The 26,551-nt window shown below is 42.5% G+C and overlaps 1 protein-coding gene across 1 annotated transcript in view; it reads right to left on the bottom strand.

Annotated features, from left to right (window-relative positions):
* Positions 1-26,551, bottom strand: part of LOC126183801 (choline transporter-like 1) — a 163,146-nt gene that overhangs the window by 22,748 nt on the left and 113,847 nt on the right. Inside the window, exons 9-13 of the mRNA XM_049926047.1 lie at positions 24,051-24,237; positions 17,388-17,513; positions 9,539-9,686; positions 9,311-9,451; positions 5,907-6,066 (exon numbers count right to left, since the gene is read on the bottom strand). Of these exons, the coding sequence (XP_049782004.1) occupies positions 5,907-6,066; positions 9,311-9,451; positions 9,539-9,686; positions 17,388-17,513; positions 24,051-24,237 (762 nt within the window). The remainder of the gene's footprint in view (positions 1-5,906; positions 6,067-9,310; positions 9,452-9,538; positions 9,687-17,387; positions 17,514-24,050; positions 24,238-26,551) is intronic.

Here is a 26,551-nt window from a genome sequence, read left to right as displayed (position 1 = left end):
CTTCACTTTTGAAGACCAGACATACCAACAATTAAAGGGAACAGCCATGGGTACCAGGATGGCCCCTTCGTACGCCAACCTATTCATGGGTCGCTTAGAGGAAGCCTTCTTGGTTACCCAGGCCTGCCAACCCAAAGTTTGGTACAGATTTATTGATGACATCTTCATGATCTGGACTCACAGTGAAGAAGAACTCCAGAATTTCCTCTCCAACATCAACTCCTTTGGTTCCATCAGATTCACCTGGTCCTACTCCAAATCCCATGCCACTTTCCTTGATGTTGACCTTCACCTGTCCAATGGCCAGCTTCACACGTCCGTCCACATCAAACCCACCAACAAGCAACAGTACCTCCATTACGACAGCTGCCACCCATTCCACATCCAACGGTCCCTTCCCTACAGCCTAGGTCTTCGTGGCACACGAATCTGCTCCAGTCCGGAATCCCTGAAGCATTACACCAACAATCTGACAACACCTTTCGCATCCCGCAACTACCCTCCCGACCTGGTACAGAAGCAAATAACCAGAGCCACTTCCTCATCCTCTCAAACCCAGAACCTCCCACAGAAGAACCACAAAAGTGCCCCACTTGTGACAGGATACTTTCCGGGACTGGATCAGATTCTGAATGTGGCTCTCCAGCAGGGATACGACTTCTTCAAATCCTGCCCTGAAATGAGATCCATCCTTCATGAAATCCTCCCCACTCCACCAAGAGTGTCTTTCTGCCGTCCACCTAACCTTCGTAACCATCCCTATGAAATCCCCAAACCACCTTCCCTACCCTCTGGCTCCTACCCTTGTAACCGCCCCCGGTGTAAAACCTGTCCCATGCACCCTCCCACCACCACCTACTCCAGTCCTGTAAACCGGAAGGTGTACACAATCAAAGGCAGAGCCACGTGTGAAAGCACCCACGTGATCTACCAACTGACCTGCCTACACTGTGATGCATTCTATGTGGGAATGACCAGCAACAAACTGTCCATTCGCATGAATGGACACAGGCAGACAATGTTTGTTGGTAATGAGGATCACCCTGTGGCTAAACATGCCTTGGTGCACGGCCAGCACATCTTGGCGCAGTGTTACACCGTCCGGGTTATCTGGATACTTCCCACTAACACCAACCTATCCGAACTCCGGAGATGGGAACTTGCTCTTCAATATATCCTCTTTTCCCGTTATCCACCAGGCCTCAATCTCCGCTAATTTCAAGTTGCCGCCACTCATACCTCACCTGTCACTCAACAACATCTTTGCCTCTGCACTTCTGCCTCGACTGACATCTCTGCCCAAACTCTTTGTCTTTAAATATGTCTGCTTGTGTCTGTATATGTGTGGATGGATATGTGTGTGTGTGCGAGTGTATACCCATCCTTTATTCCCCCTAAGGTAAGTCTTTCCGCTCCCGGGACTGGAATGACTCCTTACCCTCTCCCTTAAAACCCACATCCTTTCGTCTTTCCCTCTCCTTCCCTCTTTCCTGATGAGGCAACAGTTTGTTGCGAAAGCTTGAATTTTGTGTGTATGTTTGTGTTCGTTTGTGTGTCTGTCGACCTGCCAGCACTTTCATTTGGTAAGTCACATCATCTTTGTTTTTAGGTATATATATATATATATATATATACATAAATACATACATACAGAGGGTACTCTGTACCACTGCTAGTCATTTCCTTTTCTGTTCCACTTTCAAATAAAGTGAGGGGAAAAACAACTGTCTGTATGCCTCCATATGAGCCCTAATTTCTCTTATCTTATCTTCGTGGTCCTTACACAAAATGTATGTTGGTGGCAGCAGAATCATTCTGCAGTCAGCTCCAAATGGCAGTTCTCTAAATTTCCTCACTAGTGTGCTTTGAAAAGATGTCACCTTCACTACAGGGATTTCCATTTGAGTTCCTGAAGCAACTCCGATTTTGTGTTGTTCAAGCTACCAATAACAAATCCGCCCACGTTTGAATTACTTCAATGTCTTCCTTTAACTTGACCTGGGGCGGATTCCAAACACTTGAGCAGTAGTCAAGAACAGGTTGCATTAGCATCCTATGTGTGGGGTCCTTTACAGGTGAAGCGCACTTTCCTAAAATTCTTCCAATAAACCAAAGTTGACTGTTTCCTTTCCCTGCCACAGTCCTCATATGCTCATTCAATTTCATACATACTGCTTTGCAATGTTATGCCCTGATACTTAAGTGAACTAACTGTGTCAAGAAGGACAGTACTAATGCTGTATCTGAACATTACAGGATTGTTTTTCCTACTCGTCTGTATAACATACATTTTCTACATTTTCATATCACTTAGAAATTTTGTCTAAGTTACCGCATATCCTCCTACAGTCACTCAACTTCAAGATCTTCCCATACATCATAGCAAACAACCACAGACTGCTGTCCACCTTGTCCCTCAGATCTTTTATTCATACAGAAACTAATCGAGATCCTACCACACTCCCTGGGGCACTGCTGATACCCTCGTCTCTGACGACACTCACCATCAAGGACAACATGCTGGATTCTATAACTTAAGATGACTTCAGTTGCTTACATATCTGGGAATCTATTCTCCATTTCATACCTTCGTTAACAGTATGGAGTGGGCCACCATGTCAAATGCTTTTCAGAAATCTAGAAATACAGGATATACCTGCTGCCCTTCATCCACAGTTTGCAGTATATCATGTGAGAAAAGAGCAAACTGAGTTTCACAGGAGCAATGCTTTCTAAAACAGTGCTGATTCATGGATACACGCTTTTCAGTCTATAGGAAATTTATTATATTCAAACTCAAAATATGTTCTACAATTCTCTAGAAAACCTCTGTTAAGGATATCAGTCTGTAATTTTGTGGGTCCACTCTTTTATGCCTCTTATATACAGGAATCATCTGGGATTTTTTGGAGTCACTTGGGACTTTGCACTGGGTGAGAGATTCGTGATAAATGCAAGCTAAGTAAGGGGTCAATGCCATAGAGTACTCTTTGTGAAACTGAAGTGTGATTTCATCTGCAACTGGTGACTTACTAGTTTTCAACTCTGTTGTTCTATGCCAGGGATGCTTATTACTGTGTCTTCGATAGCGGATGCTGTGTGATGGTCAAATGACGAAATGTCTGTACTATACTCCTGTGTGAATGATGTCTCAAGAGCGAAATTTAAAACTTTAGGTTTTGTTTTGCTATCTTCTACTGCCGTACCAGATTGGTCAACAGGTGACTGGATGTAAGCCTTAGACCCACTTGGCGATTTGACACAAGACCAAAATTTTCTTGGGTTCTCAGTCAAATCTTTTTCTACGGTTTGGTGGTGGCAGCTCTTATATGCTTCATGCATAGATCTTTTCACAGATGCTTGAATCTCTACTAACCTTTGACTGTTCATCATTTGCGTGTTCCCTTTTGAACCGAGAGTGCAACAGCCTTTGCTTCCACAGCATTTACCAAACTTTGTTGTTAAACCACAGTGGCCTTTTCCATCCTTAATCCACTTACTAGGCACATATACTTTTCCAAAGCACGATTTACAGTCTGTTTAAAATTTGCCCATAATTCCTCTATGTCCATCATAATAGAAGTGAATGATGTCAGTTGATTGTCTAAGTGAGATGCTAACAACTGTTTATCAGCTTCTGCTAGAAAAACAGAAACACTCTCCTAGTCTTTTGGACTGAATTATTAACTTTCATAACCACAGCCACTATGATGACATCAGTATAATTAATCCCTGCCTCTATACTGATATGGTCCACTCTGCCTGTAGCTACAACATCTATGATATTTCCATTGCATGTGGGCTGCCGAACTAGCCGCTGGAGACAGTTTTCGAAAAACATGTTCAGAAGTGCTTTGCAAAACTGTGTCTGCACCTGCTGCATTGAATCCATTGATGTGCCAGCCTATTCTCAGGACATTAAAGCCACTGCCAATAGTATTGAGTGATCTGGATATTTACAGGCTACTGACTGTAGACTTTTTTTGAATGACTCATAACTATCACAGCGGAAGCAGGTGGCCAGGAAAAACAACCATCAATAACTTTATTTCACCTAAATCTGTTACACATGAACAGATAACTTCACTGTCACACTCAGTTTCGATCTCAATAGAGAATATTTTTGTCAACTGCAATGAACACCCCCCTCCAATGATATCTAATCTGCCTTTCGCATATACGTTCCATGACTTGCTAAATATCTCAGGAGTTTTCTATTTTAGGTTTCAGCCAACTCTTGACTCCAAGAATAACTGGAGTGCGAGAACTTTCCTGGAGTACAGTACATTCGGGAACTTTGTTACAAATATTTTGGCAATCTGCTGAATGCATTCTGATTTCACTATCTGTGTATCGACCTCAAACTACAGCCTAGCCTAAAAACCTCCATGTGTGCTCCACAAGCACTCTGCAACCTGAGTAGCTGCTTTCTTTGGGTAGTACATCTCTGACCAATCAAAGATACCTACAATTCCCCACCCGATTATGCAGGTACAGAAATTTGCAGAGATGACAAAGCCTCTGGCTGAGACCCCCACTTGACTTCAAACCAAAATGATCCCAATCAACTCTGGGAACAATGCTGTAAATTATTAGCTCTGCTTGTACCCAAGGTGTGAGGTCAGTGGCTTTCACTAATTCCACCAGCAGCCTGCAAGAACTGAAAATGGCCTCAAAATCCTTGCAGCAGGCATCACTGGTGCTGATGTGAGCTACAGCTTGCACATGACTGCACTCTACTGCTAGACAGCTACAATTAAGCCTGCCTACACATTTTGGATGAGGCTCACCAGCACACATACTGATCACACATTGGCTTTTTTTCCAGCCCTAAACAATATCTTCCTAAGGGGCTCCATAATGCACATAATGTTGTAGCTCCCATTAAATAAGCAAGTCTCAGCTCCTCATATGCTTACTCAGACCCTACTGAAGGAGCAGCCACCTGTTCACTCACACGGTGAATAGATGAGGCCAGACAGACAGCCTCCACATTGGCCTTCCACCTAAAGGAAGGTAAACCCATTACCAACCATCACCCACCCTGTTCTGATGGCAAGAGGTACCTCGGCAGAAACGAGCAACACCTGAGATGTCCCATGTGATGCGCCAGATTCTCCGCCACCGCTACATCTCGAGGGAGCAGCATGAAAGCGGCTGACTGGCCAAAAGTACATTCCACTATTCATGAACTGTGGCCTGCTCCTCCTGCGTCTGCACACTGCATGCAAACATCCTACACAGGCCAGCAAGACTAACTGAAGATGTAAACTACAAAACCATCCTGATGTGCCACTAATGGACACTGATGCCTTCATGAGCTATGTAGCTGGTGGCTCTTCATAAGAAATGAAAATGCCCTACAGACTGCCTGAATTTATGCATACAGTTAAAAAAGTGAGATTAAACCTCTTAAATAGAAAAACACACATGAAATTTAAGAACTATCCTACTATGAAACCTGAAATCATTAAAACTTCATAAAATAACTTAAAGCAGTGCTTCAAGATGATGTCGCCACTTGGCTGATAATGTGAGATTTTTTCATCAGTGAAATTTGCCAAGACAGTCTGCATTCTTAGACAATTCTAACTTTTATGGTTGGATACTGCATATTTTAATACATGTATGACCAAAAAATGTAACAATTCACTTACTCCAGTCAAAGCATACCAAAAATAAAAGATTCATTTTCAATTCTCCCTCCCCCTCCCCCACACAACCTCACCCTCTCCCTCTATCTCCCCCCCCCCTCAACCCCCCTTGCACGCTCGCTCACTCCCTCTTTCTTTCTCATACAGTCATTCATTACAGTTTTCATTAAGCTATCAAGTACTCCTATGAATAATGGCGCAGTTGCTCTATCAGCAGAACAAATTAGTAGATGAGGTCATAATACTACTCACTATGCGAGCACCATCACAGAAATTAACTCCTTCCATCGCCACCACAGTATAGGCATTCTGGTTTAGGAACCTTATGCAATTTTCAAAGCAGTACAAGCAGCATATACAGCACTTCAGGCAACAACGGGCGACACTAGATGTTTCCTTGTTAGCATGCAACCTGAAATCATTAACACTTCCTAAAATAAATTAAAGATAGGTACCTGAAAAAGAAGAAATGTACAGATATTTTTTTTAAAATTTTGACTTGTGATATGGAATTGCTACACACTTCACATGGTACACGTGAGTTACAAATACTGTCTCTAAACTGGGTGATTTTGATAAAAGGGGAACAAATAGCAGGAAATTATCTCTGACAGGATAAAGAGCATCAACAATCATATGGATATTGACAGTGACACTGGTAACATAAACACGCATGTGGTCTTTGAGCAGGGTACAAACCAGGTTACCACGTGGAACATTCTCCACAACAGATGGAACCATCTGCATCATTTACAACATGTGCATGCCTTTTTACCAATGGACTTGCCTCTGTGGCAACTGTTTTGTAACCGTTTCATCACATAGGCCACCACAGCATTGGGATTTCTGACACTATTCCTGTTCACAGATGAGGCTACCTTTACAAGGGGTGGTACCGTCAACCTTCACAACACCCACCTGTGGGCTATGGGGAATCCCCATGGTATGGTGGCAGTGAACTATTAGTTCCGGTTCAGCCTAAATTTTTGGTCAGTGATTATTGACGATCACCTTGTGGGACCAGTCATCCTTCCAGAATGCCTCACAGGCGAGGCATATCTGCACTTTCTGTGAGTGACCCTGCTTTCCCTGCTGGTGTGAAGGGTAATGTGGCAGCTACATGACTATAGGCAGAACATTCCCACTTGCCATGTGTGCTTTCAATCATTGAAACCTACTCACCCAAAGGTCTTATCTCCACTTTCAAGTGGGTGTACATTCCTTGGAAGACATTTCCAGTCATTTGCTGATGTGACCTTTTTTGTTCCTTCTTATCCTCGAAGGGATCATTTCCTGTAGTTTGTTCACCAATCATCCTTTATAAAAAAGCTTCACACCACACTACGAAGAACTTAATGTTTCTGTGAATTCATACATTATGGGACAAGTAAGATAAAATACCACTGTGTTTCATGAGTGTTTCAATTAAATGAATTCAAAGCAAAATTCCAGAAACCTGTACCACTTACTTACATTCACAATCAACTGACAGCTTGCTACATGATGTGATAATACAAAAAGGAGAGACATTCATGTTGTTGTTGTTGTGGTCTTCAATCCTGAGACTGGTTTGATGCAGCTCTCCATGTACCCTATCCTGTGCAAGCTTCTTCATCTCCCAATACTTACTGCAACCTACATCCTACTGAATCTGCTTAGTGTATTCATCTCTTGGTCTTCCTCTACGATTTTTACCCTCCACGCTGCACTCCAATGCTAAATTTGTGATCCCTTGATGCCTCAGAACATGTCCTACTAATCGGTCCCTTCTTTTTGTCAAGTTGTGCGACAAACTCCTCTTCTCCCCAATTCTGTTCAATACTTCATCATTAGTTATGTGATCTACCCATCTAATCTTCACCATTCTTCTGTAGCATCACATTTCTAAAGATTCTATTCTCTTCTTGTCCAAACTATTTATCGTCCATGTTTCACTTCCATACATGGCTACACTCCATACAAATACTTTCAGAAACGACTTCCTGACACTTAAATCTATACTCGATGTTAACAAATTTCTCTTCTTCAGAAACGCTTTCCTTGCCATTGCCAGTCTACATTTTATATCTTCCCTACTTTGACCATCATCAGTTATTTTGCTCCCCAAATAGCAAAACTCCTTTACTACTTTAAGTGTCTCATTTTCTAATCTAATTCCCTCAGCATCACCCAACTTAATTCGACTACATTCCATTATCCTTGTTTTGCTTTTGTTGATGTTCATCTTATATCCTATTTTCAAGACACTGTCTATTCCATTCAACTGCTCTTCCAAGTTCTTTGCTGTCTCTGATAGAATTACAATGTCATCGGCGAACCTCAAAGTTTTTATATCTTCTCCATGGATTTTAATACCTACTCCGAATTTTTCTTTTGTTTCCTTTACTGCTTGCTCAATATACAGATTGAATAACATCGGGGCGAGGCTACAACCCTGTCTCACTCCCTTCCCAACCACTACTTCCCTTTCAAGCCCCTCGACTCTTATAACTGCCATCTGGTTTCTGTACAAATTGTAAATAGCCTTTCGCTCCCTGTATTTTACCCCTGCCGCCTTTAGAATTTGAAAGAGAGTATTCCAATCAACATTGTCAAAAGCTTTCTCTAAGTCTACAAATGCTAGAACATAGGTTTGCCTTTCCTTAATCTTTCTTATAAGATAAGTCGTAAGGTCAGTATTGCCTCACGTATTCCAACATTTCTACGGAATCCAAACTGATCTTCCCCGAGGTCGGCTGCTACCAGTTTTTCCATTTGTCTGTAAAGAATTCGTGTTAGCATTTTGCAGCTGTGACTTATTAAACCGATAGTTCGGTAATTTTCACATCTGTCAACACCTGCTTTCTTTGGAATTGGAATTATTATATTCTTCTTGAAGTCTGAGGGTATTTCGCTTGTCTCATACATCTTGCTCACCAGATGGTAGAGTTTTGTCAGGACTGGCTCTCCCAAGGCCGTCAGTAGTTCCAATGGAATGTTGTCTACTCCCAGGGCCTTGTTTCAACTCAGGTCTTTCAGTGCTCTGTCAAACTCTTCACGCAGTATCGTATCTCCCATTTCATCTTCATCTACATCCTCTTCCATTTCCATAATATTGTCCTCAAGTACATCGTCCTTGTATAGACCCTCTATATACTCCTTCCACCTTTCTGCTTTCCCTTCTTTGCTTAGAACCGGGTTTCCATCTGAGCTCTTGATATTCATACAAGTGGTTCTCTCTTCTCCAAAGGTCTCTCTTTAATTTTCCTGTAGGCAGTACCCTAGTGAGATAAGCCTGTACATCCTTACATTTGTCCTCTAGCCATCCCTGCTTAGCCATTTTGCACTTCCTGTCGATCTAATTTTTGAGACGTTTGTATTCCTTTTTGCCTGCTTCATTTACTGCATTTTTATATTTTCTCCTTTCATCAATTAAATTCAATATTTCTTCTGTTACCCAAGGATTTCTACTAGCCCTCGTCTTTTTACCTACTTGATTCTCTGCTGCCTTCACATTCATAAGGTTTACAAAGTTATGTTACAGAATATTTAAAAGACTTAAAGTGTATCTCTTCTTTTGAGCTGCTCTTATACAACATACTTGAAAATTGATATTCAGGGAGAATAATGGGGAAAGATATAAGTTTTATAAAATAATGTAATCAGTGTAAACTCACTTAGCATGTAGATACATCAGTATTAGACGTGGAAGCTTGAAGATTGTTATAAGCAATGAACCTTTAGCAACTGATCCCAAATGTTGGCACACAAGTCGCTCCATAGCTGTTCTCACGGGGGTAATATCTCTTGATGAGCGTCTGCAGCACATAGACAAAAGATTTTTTTTGTTTTCATTTAATGTTTTTTACACAAAAATATTTAAAAAATATGAATTTTTTTGTTACCTGTTAAAATACCACTGCGATACTGCACCAGCAATGACCATTTGCTGGCAAGCCAAAATGAATTCAGGAACCCAGACAAGAGCAATAAGGTAAATCCACCAGAAATATCGTACCCACATTGGATCAACAAACTCCACCCAAGTAAATTCTGAAACAACAGAATTAAGGAAGTAAATTCTCTCAATCACAAACTTTCTTCTTTTTAAAACCCAGTGTGTGATGTAAATATATATCTAGATGTATAAATCTATATAATTTTTGGTACACTATTTCCCAATAAGTACTGTAAGAGTTATTTTCTAATGCTAAATCCCTCCCTCCAAAAGACCAAAATCAACTGCAGAGTAAATACCTGTTAAATTTACATACTGCATGAATCCAAATGAGATAAGACTAAGGGAGAAATGAATCTATGGAAACTGCTTACAATATATTGTGAAGGTACAGTATAAAATCTCCATAAAATCAGAACACATGTAAATATATTTAAATCAATAGCAATACCTGAAATCTAATGATTCCTTCCAAGGCAGTTGAGATAATTAATTTCAAGAGTAAACATGAAACATTGTCATCAATAAACAAAATATACAAAATGGAGAATTAACAAATATGTTTAAAAAGTATATATTATTACTTATTCTATGACAGAAAACAATTTTTGTCTTGGAGGCCACAAAAGCAGAAATACACAAGGCTGAAAAACAGTAATTAAAACACCTCTGAACATTTGGACTTACAAATTTTTAAAAATTAACTAAACAACATAACAATATTATGAAAAGGATAGGTGCTACTCAACGTATAGTGGAGATGCTGAGTAGCAGATAAACACAACAAAAAGACTGTCAGAAAGTGAGCTTTCAGCTAGCAAGGCCTTTGTCAAATATAGACAAAACACACACACACACACACACACACACACACACACAGTCTCCAGCAGCTGAAGCCAAATTGTAAGCAGAGGCAACCAGGTGGTGGAGATAAGGAGGAGGCTGGGCAGGGAAGATGATGGATAGCAGGTTGGCGTGGGAGGGTAGGAGAGGGGGGGGGGGGATGGTAATGGAAAAGGAGAGAAGTAAAAAGACTGAGGATGCATCGGTGGAACAGAGAGCTGTGTAGTGCAGGAATGGGAACAGGGAAAGGACTAGATGGTACGTACAATAACTAATGAAGGTTGAGGCCAGGAGGGTTACGGGAACATATTATATATTGCAGGAAAAGATCACACCAGCAAAATTCAGAAAAGCCGATGTTGATGGCAAGGATCCAGATGGCACAAGCTGTGAAGCAGTCATTGAAATGAAGAACATTGTGATGGACGGTGTGATAAGCAATGGGGGTTCACCACAGTTTGCAGTGGCCACTCAAGCGGCCAGACAGCTTGTTGGCTGTCATGCCCATGTAGAATGCAGCACAGTGATTGTAGCTTAGCTTGTAGACCACATGACTGGTTTTACAGGCAGCCCTGCCTTTGATGGAATAGATGGTGTCTGTGACCGGACTGGAGTAGGAGGTGGTGGGAGGATGTATGGGACAAGTTTTGCATCTATGGCTATTACAAGGATATGAACCATAAGACAAGGATTGGAGACAGGGGTTCTGTGGGAATATTGTGTAGGTTCAGTGGTTGGCAGAATGCCACTGTGGAAGGGGTGGGAAGGATAGTGGGTAGAACATTTCTCATTTCAGATCAAGATAGAGATAGTCAAAACCCTGGCAGAGGATATAATTCAGTTGCTCCAGTCCTGGATGGTACTGAGGCACAAGGGGAATGCACCTCTGTGGCTGGACGGTGGGCCTTTGGGAGGTGGTAGGTGACTGGAAAGATAAGGCACGGGAGATATTTTTGTACAAGGTTTTGAGGGTACTTTCAATCTATGAAGGTCTCTGTGAAATCTGGTATATTTCGAGACGGACTGCTCGGCACTACAGATGTGACGGCCACGGGTAGCTAAGCTGTATGGAAGGGGCTTCTTGGTATGGAACGGGTGGCAGCTGTTGAAGTGGAGGTATTGCTGGTTGTTGGTAGGTTTGATATGGGCAGAAGTTCTGATGTAGCCATCTTTGAGGTGGATGTAAACATCATGGAAGGGTGGCTTGTTGGGTTGAGTATAATCAGGTGAAGTGAATGGGGGAGAAGGTGTCGAGGTTCTGGAGGAATGTGAGTACGTGTTCTCACCCTTGATCCAGATCATGATGTCATCACCAGTGATTCTGAATCAGGTGAGGAGTTTGGGATTCTGGGCATTTAGGAAGGATTCCTCTAAATGGTCTATGGATAGGTTGGCATAGGATGGTGCCATGCGAGTGCCCATAGTTGTATCCCAGATTTGTTTGTAGGTAATGCTTTCAAAGGAGAAGTAATTGTAGGCCAGGATGGAAAGAGGTTGCTGGTTTGGAATCCATCGCGTGTTGGGAAAGATAGTGTTCAACAGCAATAAGACAATGGGCATTAGGGATGTTAGCGTAAAGGGAGGTGGCATCAATAGTGACAAGCAGGACTGAAGGTTGTGGTCTACGAGAGCAGAGATTCTCTCAGTGGGGACACAGTAACCAGCCACAATGGGGAATAATGGGTTTATGGACTTTAGGAACTATGTAGAAGGCAGGAGTGCAGGGAGTGGTAGAGAGACGGACTCTGTGGACAGGTTCTGGGATGGGCCTAAGGATTTGAGGAGGGATCAGAGATCCTGTTGGATTCCTGGAATTGGGTCACTGCAGCAGGGTTTGTAGGTTGATAAATCTGATGGCTGGCAGAGTCCTTCTGCCACGTAATCCCTGCGGTTCAAAACAACAGTGGTGGAACCTTTGTCAGCATGTAGTATTATAAGATCAGGATTAGTTTTTAGTTAGTGGATTGCAGTTCTTTCTGTGGGTGCAGAGTTAGTTTGTATGTTGAAGGATTTGGGGAAAGGTTCGAGATTAAGAGATTCTGTAAAGTTAACAGGGAGTGATTTGGGGGCAGTGAGGGTGGCCTACAGTTGGATGGTGGAGCGATCTGAGTCAGGGTTCAACATAGGTATTTCGTTGAGTCTGATAGGTAGGGTTGGTGGCTCCCCCTAGAGGAATCCTTCCTAAACACCCAGAATCCCAAACCCCTCAACTGGTTCAGATTCACTGATGACACCTTCATGATCTGGATCGAGGGTGAGGACATCTTATGCAAGTTCCTCCAGAATCTCAACATCATCTCCCCCAATCACTTCACCTGGTCCTACTCGACCCTACAAGCCACCTTCCCCAATGTTGATCTCCACCTCAAAGATGGCTACATCACTACCCCTGTCCATACAAAGCCTACCAGCCACCAGCAATCTCTCCACTAGACGGCTGCCACCCATTCCGTATCAAGAAGGCCCTTCCATACAAATTAGCTACCCATGGCGCTTGCATCTGTAGTGAATGAGCAGTCCCTCTTGAAATATGTTGATGGTCTCACTGAGGCGTACACAGATTGTAATTATCCTCCCAGCCTTGTACAAAAACAGATCTCTTGTGCCTTATCTTTCCAGTCACCTACCACCTCCCAAAGTCCCACCATCTAGCCGCAGAGGTACATTTCCCTTGTGACTCGTTACCATCCAGGACTGGAGCAACTGAATTACATTCTCTGCCAGGGTTTAAACTACCTCTCGTAATGCCCTGAAATGACAAATGTCCGACCTAGTATCCTTCCCACTCCTCTCACAGTGGCATTCCACCATCCACCGAATCTACACAATATCCTCATCCATCTCTACAGAACCTCTGCTCCCAACCCCTTGCCTCATGGTTCACACCCCTGTAATAGATCTGGATGCAAGACCTGTCCCATACATCCTCCCTCCACCAACTACTCTAGTAGAGTCACAAACATCACCTACCTCATTAAAGGCATGGCTACCTGTGAAACCAGTCATGTGTTCTATAAGCTAAGCTGCAACCACTGTGCTGCATTCTACGTGGGCATGACAACCAGCAAGATGTTGTCTGCGCAAATGTCTACTGACGAACTTTGGTCAAGAAACAGCTGGGCCACCCAATTGCTGAGCACACCACTCAACACAACAATCTTCATTTCAATGACTACTTCAAATCCTGTGTCATCTGGCTCCTCCCACCAACACCATCTTTACTGAATTGTGCAAGTGGGAACTCTTCCTGCAATATATAATATGTTTCTGCGACTCTCCTGGCCTCATCCTTCGTTAGTCATTGTCCATAACCATCTAGCCCCTTCCCTGTTCCCATTCCAGCACTACACCCTCAGTTTTCTCACTTCTCTCCTTTTCCACTACCCTCCCTCCTTCCTCCTGCTCTTCATCTAACCTTCCAACTACACCCAGCTGCCCTACCCTGCCTCCATCTCATTCCTGCGTGCTCACACAAGCAGCACTTTACCATCCCCCACCCCACACTGCTATCCTTCCCCTTCTCCACCACAGCCTCCTCCTTACCTCTCCACCAGGTTGCCTCTCCCATCATGTGCTGCTGCTCACAGTCTGGCTTCAGCTACCAGAGACTGTGGTCACATGTCTGTGATTTGCGTTTGCACGAGTGTGTATGTGCATGTTTTCTACCTTCGGCAAAGATCTTGTTAGCTGGAAGTTCACTGTCTGACAGTCTTTTCGTTGTGCCTATTTGCAACTCAGCATCTCCACTATTTGTTGATTAGCAACTATCCTTTTCACAATATTGTTATGTTCCATCCTGGATTTTCCACTGTTTAAACAACATAAATAAGATTAAGAATTTTAACATCTCAGCTAATTTCTCCAAAATGGAGCAGTGTATCAATTGGAGAAGCATGAGTGAAGAAAGCAGACATAGCCTCTTTGGCTAATTATTCCAGTATTGACCTGTACTGATTTAGAGAAATTACAGAAAATCTAAATCTGAATTGTTAGACAAGGATCTTAAGTCCTTTCCTTCTAAAACATGGTCCAGCCTCTTAATCATTGCTTGCCCCAGTTAAAGCAGTATATAAATAGATCTCTGGAAAGAAAAATGTATGCCAAAAGATGTTGAGGGAATGAATATTTGCTGCATACTCAGACTCAAAGAAAGACACACAATATGTAATGGGAAAATAACAATGGCACAGAAGGAAAGTTGCTATTCATCATATAGCGGAGAAGCTGAGTTGCGATAGGCACAACAAAAAGATTCACACAATTATAGCTTTCGGCCATTACGGCCTTTGTCACCAGTACACACACACACACACACACACACACACACACACACACACACACACACACACATATATGCAAATGCAACTTGCACACACGTCTGCAGTCAGAGCTGAAACCACACTGCGAGCAGCAGCACTAGTGCATGGTGGGAGTGGCAACTGGGTGGGAGTAAGGAGGAGGCTGCGGAAGGGAGGGGGAGTGATAGTATGGTGGGAGTGGCGGACAATGAAGTGTTGCAGTTTAGACGGAGGGCAGGAGAGAAAGTGTATGGGGGGGGGGGGGGTTAAGTAGCAGAAAGGACAGAGGTAAAAAGAAATTAAAAGGCTGGGTGTGGCTGAGAAATGATGGCTGTGTAGTGCTGGAACGGGAACAGGGAGGGGGCTGGATGGGTGAGGACAGTGACTAACGAAGGTTGAGGCCAGGAGGGTTACAGGAATGTAGGATGTATTGCAGGGAAAGTTCCCACCTGCGCAATTCAGAAAAGCTAGTATAGGTGGGAAGGATTATATGGCACAGGCTGTGATGCAGTCATTGAGATGAAGGATATCATGTTTGGCAGTGTGTTCAGCAACGGGGTGGTCCACTTGTCTTTTGGCCACGGTTTGTCGGTGGCCGTTCATGGGGATAGACAGCTTGTTGGTTGTCATGCCTACATAGAATGCAGCACAGTGGTTGCAATCTTAGCTTGTAAATCAAATGACTGGTTTCACAGGTAGCCCCTGCCTTTGATGGGATAGGTGATGTTAGTGACTGGACTGGAGTAGGCGGTGGTAGGAAGATGTATGGGACAGGTCTTGCATCTAGGTCTATTACAGGTGTATGAGCCATGAGGTAAGGGACTGGGAGCAGGGGTTATGTAAGGATGGACAAGTATATTGTGTAAGTTCGGTGGACGGCGGAATACCACGGTAGGAGGGGTGGGAAGGATAGTGGGCAGGACATTTCTCATTTCAGGGCACAATGAGAGGTAATCGAAACCCTGGCAGAGAATGTAATTCAGTTGTTCCAGTTCCGGATGGTACTGAGTTAGAGGGGAATGCTCCTCTGTGGCCGGACTGTGGGGCTTTGGGAGGTGGTGGGAGATTGGAAAGATAAGGCATGTGAGATTTGTTTTTGTACAAGGATGGGAGGATAATGACGGTCAGTGAAGGCTTCAGGGAGACCCTCGGCATATTTTGAGAGGGACTGCTCATAACTGCAGATGCGGCAACCACGGGTGGCTAGGCCGTACGGAAGGGACTTCTTGGTATGTTGACATTCACCAGAAAAGTAGTACTGCACATGACTGAATATGAGGACTGCAGGAGCTGTGCATCAATGGTTTTCAAATGTGGAAAAATAAATATTCACAAGAATGACAGAGGTGGCCGTCTGTCTGTAGCCAGCAACAAACAGGTACAAAAAATTGACGGAAACAGACAGTTCACCCAATACCTCAACAGTCAGACAAATTTCTGCAGATTCTTAATTATTAGCATGCCACAAGCTCTGTGCTCACTGGAATCTAAAACTCTCCAAAGGCAAAACTTAGTGCATGGAGAGTTTGGCAACTCATTGAGAGAAATGATAAAAGCCTAAATTTGAATGATGAATACATAAAGAATTAAGACAAAGGCATAATTTTAGGATTATATGCAGCCTAAAGTAGGTTACTTTCTGGATAGCTACATTACATGTCTTTTTCAATGCACGTCATCAAGCAATCCATAATATTGTCTGTTTCCTGTAAGAGGAATTTATGCAGTGCTTCCTGTATTTTATTGCTCATATAAAATTGACAACCTCATAAATAATCTTCAATAGTCTGCAGTTTTGAGATCTGGGTTGGGGGCAGTGTGCTCCAACACCTTAAAACCCAAGTGGACAATGTTCCAGGAGTTTCGCATCAAGTCTCAATGCTCAGTGTTTGGCTTCAATAGACGGTCAGCATATTACTGTACCTTAAGATTTCAATAACTCTCCCCTTCTCCAAGTAATTTTCCCCATAGGTCCATTTGAACCCCCCCTCCCAGTGACAGTTGTTCGCAATACCCTTCCTACAGAGGCCCAAGTCTGCCTGGCAGGTGATTCCAAATATTTCCATCATAAACTATGCCATTTTGATTCAGATTCTTAACAAAAGAACCACGTTTTGTCTCCTGTGACTATCCTGATCATAAATTGTTTGACATTTCTTATTATTACAATGGTCATGTTTGTGACTGTGCTCTACATGGTGATCACTATATACACTTTAACACTTTGATATGCAGAACCATGACTGACAGAGACCAAGTTATCTCACCAATGGTAGTTTAGTACTCAGTCTAGAACAAACTGCAGAATGAATGAAGATGAAACCTGGACATTTAACCTTATATTTATGCACTAATATAAAACAAGAAAATGTCACTACTTACATGAAATGCTTGTTTGCGTCACATCCATGAGTAACTTTTGCTGGCACCACAGTTTTGAAAACTATGCAAGGGCAGGAGTAGGGTATGGTATGAAGGATCGTTGGAATTTTTTTCAGAGAGACCATTCATTCACGAGGAACTCTGTGGCTAGGAAACACTTATTACAATATTATGAAACATATTATTATCTAAACAAAACTGTTACATTTATGGACTATATTTCTGAGATGTAGCAAAATGCAGGTTTCCTAAATGCATCTTTCTATTACGCACGTTTAAAGCCAGCCAAAGAGATATTATTCCGTGGTTTTAATGTTGTTGTCTCTGCGTCATTGTTCTTCATCACACTCTCATCAGTAAAACTAGCAAATGGCAGAAATGGCTTCACTCCAGGATAGCCTGAAAAAGAAGAAACACACAATTAACATGACTTGACAATGCTACATCTGATTCATAGTTGTCAATTTAAAGTTTCTGCATAAGAAGTAGGCACTGTAATGGCTACAATCTGCATTATTTTTGCTTAATGTACACACACTCCCAAACTATGTTTCCCTTATTTCACAAGAACTATGGACATATATGTAGGCATACATTACATAGAAAACACACACACACACACACACACACACACACACACACACACACGTACCTTCCTCTGCCTCACATTTTATTATGGCTGATGAAGCGGGTGAAATTGTTAAGGAGGCCTGGAGGATGAGGATTAGAGGAAGAAGGGTAGCAAAGGAGACTGGGACAGGATAGGGGTACCAGTTAAGCTTACACTGGTGCAGCTACAGGAAGTTGCATGTGCTACATTATAAAACTGAGATGTTGGTCAATGTGGTAACTGTTGGAGAGGAAGAGGAAGGGGGAGGGGAGGGGAGAGGGGGAGGTGGGGGAGGAGCAAGGCCAAGATGGAACAGACAGTGATGGAGACTGAGGAGAGAATAATGTGGGTGCAGATTAGCTACATTTAAACCCATGGGCTAGGGTCAGCACCTTTACTAGTGATCAAAACAGTCTGGTTCTCAGGTTCCAACACTATCACTACTTAAATTTTGAATAAAAATAATCAGTAACAGTGGCCAGAGACTTCCAACACCAGGAGTCCTTGTCATTCGGTCAACAGTCTTGTTGATGATGGTGGAGGACGAGACAAAATTTTAGGGTATTCTCTTGCCCTTGGGGTGGCAATCTGACCCTGAAAGGTGGAAGAAATAGCAATGATCAACTGCAGAAGCCTGCAGCAGGCAACGGAGAGCACCGCATAAGAAACATAATGTATATTCACAGGACACATAGCCTGTATACCAAATAGTGTCTTGATGATTTCTCCACTGATAAAAGATTTTGAATGAGCCCCTTCTGTCTCTAAGCTGTTCATTTTTGGAACACAACCTATGATCAGCTTAGATACAGAAGTGATTACACTTTCTGCAGGACCACCATTTTGCAGGACAATGCTCAAGCACATACAGTGCAAGCTGTTACTGATTTGTTTGACTGATGGGGCTGCTAAGTGCTATACCACCTACTGCACTCCCCTGACTTAAGCCCTCGTGATTGCAACTCTATTTCTACACTGAAGGAAACACTTAATGGCATTCGCTTCAGAACTACAAATTCGTCAAGCAACAGACCGTGCTGCTCAAACTTTCAATACAACTGGCATAGTTGAGAGTATCCTATGACTTCCACATTACTGGCAACGGGTTATACACAATGCTGTTGACTACTTTGAAGGTCAGTAAAACTTTGAAACACGTATCCATTTTGTACAAGCTGTAAACAAGTAGTTGCCACTATTAAGGTTCCAACCCCTGTAATTATCGTGGAGGGTTTGAATCCAACTGTAAGGGAAGGGGTAGAAGAAAGTGTTTTGGGAGACCATGAGCTTGGTAGTTGGAATGAGAGAGAGCAAGACTAACTGAGTTCTGCATTACATTTCAGTTAGTAAAATTTAACTGTTCACAGGGGAGTTGGCATACTTGGAAAATGCCAGGAGACTTGGGGAGATTCCAGGTGGATTATTCATGGCCAATCAGAGAACTCAAAATCAAAATCAGATACTGGATTGGTAAGGCATACACAGCAGCAGATATAGACTCAAGATCTGAGTTTAGTAGAGGTGAAGAGTGGACTAAAAATCAAGCAAATAGCCCAGAGGAATCAGTATGGAAAGGAGTGGGATACTGAAGCACTGAGAAATTACGAGGTGTGTTGTGAGGTTCTCTAAAGGTGTAGATAAGACCACCACAAAGGGCAGTTCAGTTGAAGAGGAATGGGCACATCTAAAATAAGGACAATCACAGAAGCTGGACGGACTAACATAGGTACACGGTAGGTAGCTGTGAAGGAACCTTGGGCAACAGAAGAAATATTTCAAGTGATTGACAAAAGAAGAAAGCATAGAAGTTTTCAGGAAAAGACAGAAATATAAGTCACTTGCAAATGAAATAAAGTGAAAATGCAGGAAAGGCAAGGCAAGTGGCTTTAGGAAAACCATGAAGAAACTGGAAAAGAAATGTTTATCAAAAGTACTGATTCAGTATATAGAAAAGTCAAAACAAGCTTCGGTTAAATTAAAAGCAAGGACATCAGCATTACAAGTACAATGGGATTTTCACAGTCAACACAGAGAAGAGAGCGGGTTGGTGGAAAGAGAACATTGAAGCCCTTTACAAGAGGCAGGACTTGTCTGATGCCGTGATAGAAGAAGAAATGGGTGTCCACATGGAAGACACAGGACATGGGTGGCCAACTGGTCGATTACAGCTAATAGTGCAGTTGATCATGGCAAAGCAAAAAACACATAAGTTTAATATACCTAATAATAATAGTTATATGTAAAAAATACAGAGAAAACACTGCACAATGTAATCAACAACTGCAGTGCACTTAATCTTGAATCACTTTTCACTTTATTTATTCTCTCTTCTACACAGTAGCTCTCTTTTGTTTCTGGCACGCAATGGAAATAGGCAGGAAGCATGCGGGACACAGGTGTTGGGTTGGTGTCCATCCTACAGTTGACGACAGGGACTAGCAGAGTTATGACGTATCGCCTACCGATGTCAATCAGGATTAGAATCTGCATTGCGCATCATACCCTATGGATAAGTGGTTGAAGAGAAATGCTGAATGAACTTCAAATTAAGAAAGAAATGCTTCTGAAGGTTCATCAAATAAAGTAAGATGATATTTTCAACACCATTTTACTTGATGGATCAAACGCATTACCCATGTAATTATCACATAACTAATGAGGAGGTATTGAACAGAATTGGGGAGAAGAGGAGTTTGTGGCACAACTTGACAAAAAGAAGGGATCAGTTGGTAGGACATGTTCTGAGGCATCAAGTAATCACCAATTTAGTATTGGAGGGCAGTGTGGAGCGTAAAAATTGTACAGGGAGACCAAGAGATGAATACACTAAGCAGATTCAGAATGATGTAGGTTGCAGTAGGTACTGGGAGATGATGAAGCTTGCACAGGATAGAGTAACATGGAGAGCTGCATCAAATCAGCCTCAGGGCTGAAGACCACAACCACAACCACAACCACAACAACAACAACAACAACAACAACATTAGCACTTTTGGCACACTCAGCTACTGCTGCATACATACATTGTTAGCACTGGAGGCATGACGATTGTGCATGGATATATAAGTCACTAGCAGTCAAAGGGTTAAGGATGAAGCGAACTAAAGAAAAGTGGAGCAGAGTGGTTGGGAGGGGGGCGGAGGCATGGTCACAGGAGCAGAGGTGGCTGTGGTAACAAATGTTGAGGAGGTAGGAGAGGGGTTGGTTGGTTGGTTGGGAAGGAGACCAGACAGCGTGGTCATTGGTCTCATCGGATTTAGGAAGGATGGGGAAGGAAGTCGGCCATGCCCTTTCAGAGGAACCATCCCGGCATTTGCCTGGAGTGATTTAGGGAAATCATGGAAAACCTAAATCAGGATGGCCGGACGCGGGATTGAACCGTCGTCCTCCCGAATGCGAGTCCAGTGTCTAACCACTGCGCCACCTCGCTCGGTTAGGAGAGGGGAATTGTGGAGGTAGGAGAGGGGAATTGTGGCATTGTAGGATGTACTGGTGAGAGCATTTTTATCTACACAGTTCAAAGAAGCTGGTGATGGAAAGTGGAGGGAGATTAATAAAAATGGCAGTGGTTGAAACACAGCTATCAAAGTCAATCATGCTGCGCTCATATCGTATTCTGCCATTGGGTGACCAGATTTGCTCTTGCCCACCACATACTGTTGATAGCCATTCACTTGAGTGGACAGTTGGGTGGCAACTGTGCGCAAATAAAAAATTGTGCAGAAGCTGAAGTGAGTTGAAGTATGCTATGGTTGTTTTAAAGGGAGCGTATGATGTGGTTAGCTGTGTTGTGATGGGACTGGAATAGGATGCATGAAACAGGTCTTGCACTTTGGTCTTCACTCGATATGATATGAGTAATACATGTAGTGCATGCTAATTCCCCCAATTGCAACAGTGTGAATTTTCCAAGGCTGTTCTTACCCAAGTTTCTCACTGTCTCTCCATTCCCTACATTTTACCCTACCTTGCTTTCAAACCTTCCTCCTTATTACTCTAACTATTATCCAGAAAATTATAACACTTTATTTTTCCGCTCTGAGGAAGTACCTTGCCCAAAAGCTCAGCTATAAGTTCAGTTCTGTTTATGTGCCTGACTACTAATCAACACCATAACAATACAATGAGTTATTGGAAGTTTTGTATTGCCTGCGGGGAAGAAAAAAAACTTTTATTCTTCCAGTAGCTAGATTTTGAGCCAAAGGAGGCTCATTGTTTGACAGTTAGTATTTATAGGCACTTTATTTTTTTCTCTGGTATAAAAAAAACTGACTGTAAATAATTATACTGTGAATGTTGCAGTTCTTCTTATTTCCATGCTTGCTAAGACAATTGGAGAGAGATTCAAAATTACTTCTGACCATGTATTTCGATAGCAATTATTGACTCTTTACAGCTTATAACATGACTTTATTCTGTGTCTTAGGCTGCTCTGAGACCAGAGCCACTATCCCACATCAAAAAGGACAGGTGCACATATCAGTGGTGTAGGAACTGTTGTTTAATCTACAGCTTTCTGCCAAAGGCCTATAGCAGTGAAAAGGTCGATCTTGGACCCATTTGAAGTTAAGGTTTAAACAATAAAATGTCATGGTTGGTCCAGTGTCTTTTGTGTGGTTTGAAATATACAGCATTCCTACGTGGCAATAAGTAAGAATGCATTCTTCTTTCCTGAAATCCTCTGAAATAATTCCATACTCTGATGAAGTTGGCGATTAACAGAATTAACACAAAAGATCAATGCTGCTTTCTTACAGCCAGCTTTTTGAGTGACAGAATTTCAGAACTTTTGCAGCATTGTATGTCTGGACTTTATTGTAGAATTACACTCTTCACACGTTGCAGCTGTAAGCATCCAGAAGGCCTCAGGATGGATTTTTTCATCATTCCAAAAGACTGTTCATCAACTGATTCATTGTACAGATGGTATGTTCCTTCACATCTTGGATATTTTCTTGAAATACAAACACAGCTATTTACCTGTTGTCTTCACAAGTGTGATTCCTGAGTAAGGTTTGTTCATATGGGAACATTTTCACAGGAGCAAAAGCCCATCACCACCAAAAAAATATATGCATTGTTAGGAGTTCAGTCATAGAGCACAGAGTCATAGTTCTGCTGAAATGACAATTCGAGTGTCCATTTGTGACAAAACTGTGTGTCAAACTGGGACTCAAACCCAGGACCCTGCCTTTCACAAAAATTAAGCTATCCAAGCACACCTGTTTGACTGACTCAAAGCTTCAACTTGCCTTTAGTTTATCTCCATGTTTTCCAAACTATACAGATGTTCTACCATGGTGGTGTTAGGACATTAAACAGTGTATCGAGTTGGGGACATAACTTCATATGAAGAGACCCTGACATCAAATGTCAACATATTGAGAGAGAACCGAGGATCAATATGAACATGCTGTCCTAATTACCACCAATAACCTTCTTTAAAATATTCTTCACATCCATGACAGCATCCTCTTCTCACTCTTGTCATTTTTTGACAGTTAACAGTCATTAAGACTCTGCCAAAGATGACATCCTAGCTAGAATCGAGGTTGTTTCACAATTTTGTAACTATGTAACTTGCTAAGCAATTTAGCTTTATGAACCTGTTCTGTATGAGTGGGAAGTACATGTTTTCACCAAAACTGCCACTTTATCAACCACCTGACAGATTTAAGTCCTTTAATTGTGTAAATTGTGACACCTTCTAAAATGATCACATCTGTCTTACAGTGATGTTCTCTATAAACCATCTAAAGTCATCCTCACTGAATGGGTATTTATGTTATTAATTTTTAAACCCATTTTGTTGCAATCCCTAATCTCTGCTACACACAATGTTCCACTAAAGCAACCTATGTCAGTCAGTGGAGTATACCAGGTAATAAAGGATTTTTGGTGTCCATCATTTGGCACAACTCCCAAAGTACACATTAACATACTAATTGTCAGTGTGCCTTCATGTAAACCTGAAGCTCTCTGATTTTAATCTTATTGTACACTATGAAAATGTATTTAGATGCAGGGCTACATACAAACTTCACAAACGCAGACTTGCATATACGTCAAAGTATATGCATGCAGCGGCTGAAATGGGTAACCATATGATAAATTAAACATCACAAAAAATAAAATGATTTCTTTATAACTTAAAAGTACAGAATGTAAATGGTTATCGTATGTAAAAAAAAAAAAAAAAAAACAACCTGATATAAATGAACACAGAATTGTGTTACATTCAGCTGATTTGTCTTATTGAAAATGATATGTGAAATTAGACTTTGTTTTACATTAACTACAGTAACTCACTTTTTATTCTTACTCACTTGATGTTGCCAAGCAAACAATAACTGTAACCCAAAAGGCAAAGAATGCTAACAGTGCAATGAATGTTATAAATGGCTGTAGAAACAATCCTGGAATACTCTGCAAACAATGTGCCGACTCTTCAAATAAATCGGCCAAAAACTGTATTCTTTTTGTCAGAGCACATACTAAAAGCAGCAAAATAACCTGTAAAGAAAAGACATATGACACTTATCAAATGAATACTGAATGTGTTACAGAAATGAAATATTTTCAGCTGCTATAAGAGCTGTATTACAGAAAAGAAATAAAAATTGTTTTAAAATAGTTAATACACTTCCCCTTGCTGCATTTTCTGATCTATTCCAGAAAAAGTGCACTCTGATCCAAGAAACTTGGGAGCGAATAAGAATGAACAGACACTGGATACTAGTTATTTTAACTAAAGACCAAAATAATCATAACATTTGTAATGATAGATGGGAAGGGGATGAAACCTGACACCATCATTGTAAAATTCTTGGTTGGTTTGTTGGTTTGTGGGGTTGAAGGGACCAGACTACAAAGGCCATCGGTAACCTTTTTCCACAATCATGAAACACCCACAAGAAACAAAAACAAGCAACGGAGATGATGAGAGACAGCACAGAACAAGAAAGACATAGACAAAGACCAGAAAAGAGGAATTAAAAACATGCAGAGTGTTACAGTGACTGGCCGACCAAGGAAATAAAAGAAAAAAAGGAAAAGCCAACTACCAAGAGACACACTAAATACTCCAATCTAAAACAGTAGGCCGAAGGCCAGATGAAACACACACACACAAAAAAAAGGAGACAAACCCTCAGCTCAAGTGATACAAGCCCCCTACTCGAATAAAACTCAAAACGAAGCCTGCCATTGCAGTGTCATCTGTTAACAGTGCAGGGAGCGTATCAGGCAGTGATAAGGTCTGCCCAAGCGCAGTTAAAAGTGGACAGGCCAACAAGATATGGACCACTGTCAACACTGAACCACAGCGACAGAGAGGTGGGTCCTCATGGCGCAATAAATGTACTAAATGGCTCTGAGCACTATGGGACTTAACATCTATGGTTATCAGTCCATGGCGCAATAATTACCCATGCGTCAGCCGGGTGTGGCCAATGCATAGCCAGCAGAGGACAACAGAGTCCTCGTGAGAGACCCGCAAGGAGGAGCACCACACACCGTTAGTCTCCTTGATGACCTGAAGTTTGTTGGGTGAAGGCAGTGTGTGCCATTCATCACCCAGGTGCTAAGGACCTTCTGCCGCAAAACTGACTGGAGATCACACTCCGAAAGGCCAATCTCCAGGGCCGGTGCACTCATAGCCTATTTGGCCAGTGTATCAACACGTTCATTATCCGGGATGCCAACATGACCTGGGGTCCACACAAAGACCACAAAGCAGCAGCAGCGGGCAAGAGTATGGATGGACTCCTGGATAGCCATCACCGGACGAGAGCGAGGAAAACACTGGTCGATAGCTCGTAAATCGCTCAGGGAGTCACTACAGATAACAAAGGTTTCACCTGAGCAGGAGCAGTTATACTCTAGGGCGCGAGAGATGGCAACGAGCTCTGCAGAGTAAACACTGCAGCCATCCAGCAATGAGCATTGTTCATATTGTTCCCCAAGAGTAAAAGCAAACCAAACCCGACCAGCAACCACTGAACTGTCAGTATGGACCACATCAGATCCGTGAAATGCAGTAAGAATGGAAAGAAAGCGGCGGCGCAGGATCTCAGGAGGGACTGAGTTCTTCGGGCCCTGTGCCAAATCCAGCTGAAGGCATGAGCAGGACACATACCACAGGGGTGTACATATATGGGCCCAGAAAAGAGGTGGAAGAGGGTAAAACTCAAGCCCAGAGAGAAGAGCCTGGATGCGTACACCCTGACTGGGGCCGCCATTCTTGAAGATGGACGACCGAGTTGGGTAACATGAGACAGTAATGTGGATGCCCGGGCAAGCTACAAACATGTGCAGCATAAGTGGCCAGTAGCCGTTGGTGCTGGATCCGCAATGGAGGGACACCAGCCTCCACAAGTATGCCATTTACAGGGCATGTGCGGAAATGTCCAGTTGCAAGTCAGAACCTGCAGTGAAATATGGGGTTAAGCAACTGCAACATGGAAGGCAATGCCGAACCGTAAGCCAGGTTCCCATAATCGAGATGGGACTGAATCAACGCCTGATACAGTCATAGAAGGCACCGATCGGCACCCCAGCTGGTGTGACTCAAGCAACAAAGAGCGTTAAGATGGTGCCAGCACGTTTGTTTAAGCTGCCAAATATGAGGGAACCAAGTCAACCAGGCATCAAAAAGTAATCCCAAAAACCGATGCCATCAAGATAAAGCCGTGGCTCATGGTGAACAGTGTGATGCCGGCAAAAACGCATGACGCAAGTCTGGACGGCCAAAAACTGGAAGCCACGCGATAGGGCCCAAGACTGCAACTTGCGAATAGTGCTCTGCAGCTGCCATTCAGCAACCACA

Source organism: Schistocerca cancellata, chromosome 1, assembly GCF_023864275.1.
Source record: "Schistocerca cancellata isolate TAMUIC-IGC-003103 chromosome 1, iqSchCanc2.1, whole genome shotgun sequence".
Classification (NCBI taxonomy): Eukaryota; Metazoa; Arthropoda; class Insecta; order Orthoptera; family Acrididae; genus Schistocerca; species Schistocerca cancellata.
This window is presented reverse-complemented; position numbering and strand designations above follow the sequence as displayed.